The sequence below is a fragment of the Saimiri boliviensis genome, chromosome 14 (genome assembly GCF_048565385.1).
Source record: "Saimiri boliviensis isolate mSaiBol1 chromosome 14, mSaiBol1.pri, whole genome shotgun sequence".
NCBI classification, from domain to species: domain Eukaryota; kingdom Metazoa; phylum Chordata; class Mammalia; order Primates; family Cebidae; genus Saimiri; species Saimiri boliviensis.
In genome coordinates, this window is record NC_133462.1 from 84,685,156 (window position 1) to 84,692,069 (window position 6,914).

Here is a 6,914-nt window from a genome sequence, read left to right on the forward strand (position 1 = left end):
AGCAGCAAGGTCCAAGGGTAGATCACAGGAAGAATAATTTTGAGGCTATCAGCAGAGTGAATGTTGGGAAGAGCAGTCTGACAGCTTTATCCAAGCCTGACCTTCTCCAGTGTTCTTTAGTTCAACTGCTTTATATTCAGATTCTTAAATTCTCCCTCTAATCAAAAAGTCCTCATTCCTCCTGTCTTACTAATTCTGAACACTGACCTCACTACCATCATCACCCAGATGTGCACAGCCCCATGACCTGTTAGCCTGCTTTCATTCCCATTTGCCTCCCCTCCTAACCTGGGTCACCACGCTCAGCATGCGGTAAAGTTCCTGCTAACTCCGTCTACTTTGCTCTACCACATGTTGCCAAAGTGCTGACAGTTAGTCAGCTGGTTTCCCGTACAATAGCACGCTGTTTGATCTTACCCAGACCCTTCCTGTTATACAAGTATACTTATATTCGTCTGTACATTAATTCCTAGCCTCTTCCTCACAACTTTAATTCTTAAGCCCTGAAGTTATCCTTATCCTTTTAATTTTTATAATTATTTTCTGCCTTTCTTCACCTCCAACTTTTTTTTAAGCTCTCAGTTCCAAAATGTTAAATGCCAAACAGCATGGTACAACAGAAAGACACCGGGTCTGGAATCAGACTGGGGTTCAAATCTCAACTCTGCCACTTAATAGTTATGCGAACGTTGGCAAGTAGCCTGTCCTCATCTGTGAAAACAGTTTTGGGTTAATCCAAGACTATATAATGTATATTGCCCAGCCTGATGTAAGATACTAAATAAAAGCTAAATATTATTGACACTAATAATAGTTTCCCTGGCAAGTTAGGAAATAAAAATGATGGAGGTAATATCTGGACCATTCCCAGGAGCACTGGCTTATTTTTTCCTAATTAAATCCCTTAATCGAGATTTGTAATGCTTACAGACATGTGTCATTCAGCAATCATACCTTAACTGGCGACAGCCAGAACCATTTGTGCTTTGAATTATTAATTTTTAGCAGCTGTATGACTCGCACAAATATTCTTGTCTCATGGTATGGCAGAACACAAGCAATGATGCTATCTTGATTATAAAGATGTATATGGAACCTGGGGAAAAAAGCAAATCGTTCAACTGGACACAAAACTTAATAAAAGGCACCTGTTTCCTCATGTGCCCAAGCTGTGTATTAATGAGCTAAAACAATCTAAAATGAGTAGCAGTAAAAATCACATAATTATAAGCAAGATACAGAACATTTTAAAAGTCCTCAATTTTCCATTCACATATGCCTCAACATGGGCCTGTCAATTCCTATCCGATATCTTTAAATATTCAAAATCAAAATATACACCCCATTCACTTTCTCTCAGCTTTAAAATTTTTATTTTTTTTGAAATAGGGTCTTGCTCTGCCACCCAGGCTGGACTGCAGCAACACGATCATGGCTCATGGCAGCCTCGACCTACCAGGCTCAATTGATCCTCCCACCTAGGCCTCCTGAGTATCTGGGACCACAGGTGAGCATCACTACAGCTGGCTAACTTCTTATTTCTGTGTAGAGACTAGGTCTTCCTATGTTGCCCAGTCTGGTCTCTCAACCTTTTTTTTTTTTTTTTTTTTGAGAGGGAGTCTTGCTCTGTTGCCCAGGCTAGAGTGCAGTGGCACAATCTCAGCTCACTGCAACCTCCACCTCCCAGGTTCAAGTGATTCTCCTGCCTCAGCCTCCCAAGTAGCTGTGACCACAAGCACACACCACCATGCCCAGCTAATTTTTTCTTATTTTAATAGTTTTACCATGTTGGCCAGGTTAGCCTCGAACTCCTGAGCTCGGGCAGTACACCTGCCTCAGCCTTCCAAATTTCTAGGATTACAGGCATGAGCCACTACACCTGGCCAAGATGCGTTTTCTAATTCTCTCTGTCAACTGATCTTTCTTCTGTATAAATTCTATTCTTTTATATGGACTTTTTTTCTTGAGATAGGAGTTTCACTCTTGTTGCCCAGGCTGGAGTTAACAGTGCGATCTCAGCTTACTGCTACCTCTGCCTCCTGGATTCAAGCGGTCCTCCTGTAGCTGGGATTGCAGGCATGTGCCACTACACCCAGCTAATTCTGTTTTTTTAGTAGAGATAGGGTTTCTCCATGTTGGTCAGGCTGGTCTCGAACTCCCGACCTCAGGTGATCCACTCACCTCGGCCTCCCAAAGTGTTGGAATTACAGGCATGAGCCACCATGCCTGGCCTACATGTACTTTTTTTTTTTTTTTTAACAGTATCATACATTGCCTTTTATTAGTTTTTTTCTTTCTTTTTTTTTTTTTTTTTTTTTGAGATGGAGTCCACTCGGTCACCCAGACGGGAGTGCAGTGGTGTGATCTCAGCTCACTGCAACCTTCATCTCCCAAGCTGAAATGATTCCCATGCCCCCACCTCCCAAGTAGCTGGAATTACAGGTGTACACCACCACGCCTGGCTAATTTTTTTTGGTATTCCTAGTAGAGACAGAGTTTCACCATGCTGGTCAGCCTGGTCTTGAACCCCCGATCTGAAGTGATCTGCTCACTTCGGCCTCCCAAAGTGTTGGGATAACAGGCGTGAACCACTGAACCCAGCCTATTAGTTTCACATACGATTTTAGTACTATCCAAGCTGTTACTTTTTCCATGAAGCTTTCTTTAACTATTCCAGGCAGAACTATATCCACAAAACTATGCTTAATTCTTTATTACAGCATTTATTTCAAAATAGTAATCAAGCAGAACCTACTTATCTGTGTACTGAACTTAGTATTTGTTGAATAAATAAGTAAGTCTTCTGAAGAAATAAATGAAAAACCAAATTTTAAAAGTATTGCTTACATGAAGATATACTAGATGCTAGAAAACAGATGGCAATATTACAGACTTTAAAATATTCTTTTCTGTCTGATTGCCCTAATGTTCTGACAATCAGAAGACCCAAGTTAAAAATTATGTTTTCTTGGGGACTCATTTACTTCTTAAAAAAATTAGTTTATCTCCATGTCTCCATTTTTTGTTGTTTGATACAGAGTCTCCCTCTGTCACCCCAGTTGGAGTTCAGTGGCGCAATCTCAGTTCACTGCAAAATCCACTTCCCGGGTTCAAGGGATTCTCCTGCCTCAGCCTACCAAGTAGCTGGAATTATAGGTGCTCACCGCAGCGCCCTGCTAATTTTTTTATTTTTGGTAGAGACAGGGTTTTACCATGTTGGCCAGGCTGGTCTTGAAGCCATGTCTCCAATTAATGCGATAGAAACCTACTTTTAAAACATGTAAGCCGGGCGAGGTGGCTCATGCCTGTAATCCCAGTACTTTGGGAGGCCAAGGTGGGGGTGGATCACCTGAGGTCAGAATTTTGAGACCAGCCTGACCAACATGGAGAAACCCTGTCTCTACTAAAAATACAAAATTAGCCGGGCATGGTAGCGCATACCTGTAATCCCAGCTACTTTGGAAGCTGAGGGAGGAAAATAGCTTGAACCCTGGAGGCAGAGGTTGCAGGGAGCCAAGATCGTGCCATTGCACTCCAGCTAGGGCAACAAGAGCGAAACTCTGTCTCAAAAATAAATAAATAAAAAATAAAATAAAACATGTAAGTTGAATTTGGTGTGGCAGTTCATGCCTAAAACCCCAGCACTTTGAGAGGCTGATAAGACAGGAGGATTGCTTGAGGCCAGGAGTTCCAGACTAGCCTGGGCAACAGAGACACTGTCTCTACAAAATAATAATAATGATAATAATAAAAACTAGCAGGGCACGGTGGTACATCCCTGAATCCCTGCTACTTGGGAGGCTGAGATCCAAGGATCATTTGAGCCCTGGAGGTCAAGTGAGTGAGCCATGATCACACCACTGCACCCCAGCCTAGGTGACAGAGTGAAATCTTGACTCTCAAAAAAAGAAAAAAAAAAAAAAAAAGAAAGAAAGAAAGAAAAAGAAAAGAAAGAAAGAAAAGACGGCTGGGCAGCTGGGCACAGTGGCTCACGCCTGTAATCCCAGCACTTTAGGAGGCTGAGGCAGGTGGATCATGAGGTCAGAAGTTTGAAATCAGCCTGGCCAACATGGTGAAACCCGGTCTCTACTAAAAAAAAAAAAAAAAAAAAAAAAAAAAAAATTAGCTGGGCATGGTGGCAGGTGCTTGTAATCCTAGCTACTTGGGAGGCTGAGGCAGGAGAATCACTTAAACCTGGTAGGCAGAGGTTGCATGAGCAGAGATCGCACCACTGCACTCCAGCTCAGGAGACAGTGCAAGACTCCATCTCAAAAAAAAATAAAATAAAATAAAATAAAGACATGTGGAGAATAAACTAGACAAAAATGTGTATGCTGTGATGTGATACCACTATGTGAGAAAATAAACTGAGTAAACTTGCTGAGACAATTCCCAAAGCAGATAAAAGATCAGACCTTGGAAATAAACTTCAGTTGCATCCTAGCTTTGCCACTTACTAGCTGTGTAACTCAAGCAACTTAACCCCTCTTAGCCTCAGTTTTCTCAACTGTAAAACAGAGAAAATACAAGTAATCTCACCAGATGAATGCTTCGAGGATTAAATGAGATGATGCAGGTAAAGCGCTAACCAGGGCCTGGTGCATAAATGCTCAATACACATTAGCTATCATTGTTTTTCTCAAGTAATGGTATTTCGGAAGATAATATTGCCTGCTTCCCCAACCATTTTGTTATTTTGGCAAGAAAGAAGCTTAATACCCATCACCCCAAGTGTGCAGGAACAAGCTGTAATGGCAAAGTGACAGCTTGTTCCTGCATAATTGGGGCGATGGGTATTAAGCTTCCTTCTTGCCAAACAACTAATGAGCTTAGGCCGGGTGCCGTAGCTCATGACTGTAATCCCAGCACTTTGGGAGGCTGAGGCAGGTGGATCACCTCGGGTGATCAGGGGTTCAAGACCAGCCTGGCTAACGCAGTGAAACCCTGTCTCTACAAAAATACAAAACTTAGCCAGGCACTATGTCAAGTGCCTGTAATCCCAGCCACTCAGGAGACTGAGGCAGGAGAATTGCTTGAACCCGGGAGGCAGAGGCTGCAGTGAGCCAAGATTTCACCACTGCAGCACTCCAGCCTGGGCAACAGAGCAAGACTCCATCTCAAAAGAAAAAAAAAAGAACTAATGAGGTTAGACCATTTACTCAAAATCATCAGCAGTTCTACTTTTCATTATCAACAAAAAAGAATTTAAAGACAGAACAGCATGCTTATCTCACACAATGGATGTTGTCTTAATCTCTTAATATATTCCAATTTTTCAGCTTTAAGTTGATAAGTGTTCTCAATTACTTAATTTTTTAAAAGACCAAAGTGATTAGCCCATAGTTAACGCCTGTAATTCCATTAACTACCTGTGAATCAACCACTCCAGACACTTCTGCGCTGGCTTCAGCAGAAAGTAAGGCGACAAGTGAATAAGGAATAATGAAATGTTTTCATCCAACTGTTTGTTTACTGCTTTGGTCTGAACGCTTCGCTCCAAGGTTTTTGCTAGCTGACTGAACAACGGTGCTTCAAACTGCTCAAAGGAAGGATCAATTCCAAGCAATTCTTCCAGGCCAGTGCATCCTAAATTTCAAAAAAAAAAAAAAAAAGCCAGTTCAGTTAATAAATCTTTGCAAGCAAACTCATCCCACCCCTCTTTTGCAGTTTTACTTACTCCTAAAAAGTCTCTGAATTCTTTAAGTATGTACAATTTGTAATACAGTCCCAAACACTGTTTTGTTTTCAAACATATAAAGTAAGTCCTATCTCATCTACCAGACGAAAGTACTTCGTGGCAGGAAACATTGCTTTTTTTTTGATATCCTCAGCAGTAACTATGCCAGTCCTCCGAGAGGACTCCTCCGTTACCCAAGTCACTGCCTCTATCCCCTTTTAGCTGTTGTCTTTTTGATTTATTCGTTGACCTCTCTAACCTTGTTCCTTCATCTGTGAGATTCATATACCACTACTCACAAACATTTCAAGCACAGCTAAAAGATGGCTCACCAATGGCAAAGGCGGTGTCCCTGTCGATGGTGGCCGCTTCCTTAGGGTCAAACAACAAAGAGGCAACTTCATCTCTAGAGAAGAGGCTGGGATCACTTTGAGGGAGGGCAAGTCGTTGGAGCTGCTGGGCTAAGGACGTCATCTTTCACGCCCACGGAGTTTTAATGACAGGGGCTAAAAAAACAGAAGCACTTTGAGAAGTCTCTACGAAACTGTAAGGCGCGTCACATACAAACAATTTTCCTCTGCACTCGGTGCCGTCATGGGCACACAACGCGGTTGTCCTGAGATCCGTGGACCCGGGAGATGCAAACACGACGGCAAGAGCGCTAAGAACTAATTACAGTACCGGCCACCGCGCCAAGGCTTTTCTTCAACCCTTATTCCGTAGATATCGGGAAAACTCTTACCCTTCCTCGATATGCCGCCCCCATCCGCAGCCACATCGAGCGGCTCTGTGCGCCTCCTTACCCGGAACTGGGGATTTGGGTACACCGTGGAAGGCAACAACTCTTCACAGCAGCTCCCACATGGTATAAGGTAGTCCAACCCTCTCCCGGAAACCTAAAACATGCTGTAGAGGCTCTTCCGGCTGCAGACACTACGGCAAGCGAAGAGGTTCAAACTTGCCCCGAATTAGACGAGACAGCTCCGCCTCCGGAGAGCAAAGCCCGCCCCTAAGCCCGCCCCTAAGCCCGCCCCTAAGCCCGCCCCTAAGCCCGCTGATCTCGGGCTCAAGTCTTGAGTTTCTTATGCTCCGCAGCTCGGGTGCAGCCGTCTGCGCTGTGGCTTGTGTCTGAAGCTTTCGGTCTCTGGATGGGCCTTTTGTGGGCTTTAAGAATCCGTAGCCGGAATCATTCATTCAGTGTATACTTATCCAGCCTCTGCTAGATGCCAGCAGCATC

General features: G+C 43.4%; 1 protein-coding gene across 3 annotated transcripts in view; it reads right to left on the bottom strand.

Annotated features, from left to right (window-relative positions):
• HEATR1 (HEAT repeat containing 1) overlaps positions 1–6,589 on the bottom strand; it is a 56,411-nt gene extending 49,822 nt beyond the window's left edge. For 2 of the 3 annotated variants that reach the window (XM_003935351.4, XM_074385352.1), the window contains exons 1-4: positions 6,481–6,589; positions 6,010–6,183; positions 5,370–5,586; positions 955–1,096 (exon numbers count right to left, since the gene is read on the bottom strand). In XM_003935351.4, the coding sequence (XP_003935400.1) occupies positions 955–1,096; positions 5,370–5,586; positions 6,010–6,151 (501 nt within the window). In that variant the 5' untranslated portion in view covers positions 6,152–6,183; positions 6,481–6,589. Of the gene's footprint in view, positions 1–954; positions 1,097–5,369; positions 5,587–6,009; positions 6,184–6,419 lie in introns of all 3 variants that reach the window. The other variant, XM_074385353.1, reaches the window with a different exon arrangement.
• Between the last annotated feature and the right edge of the window lie 325 nt (positions 6,590–6,914).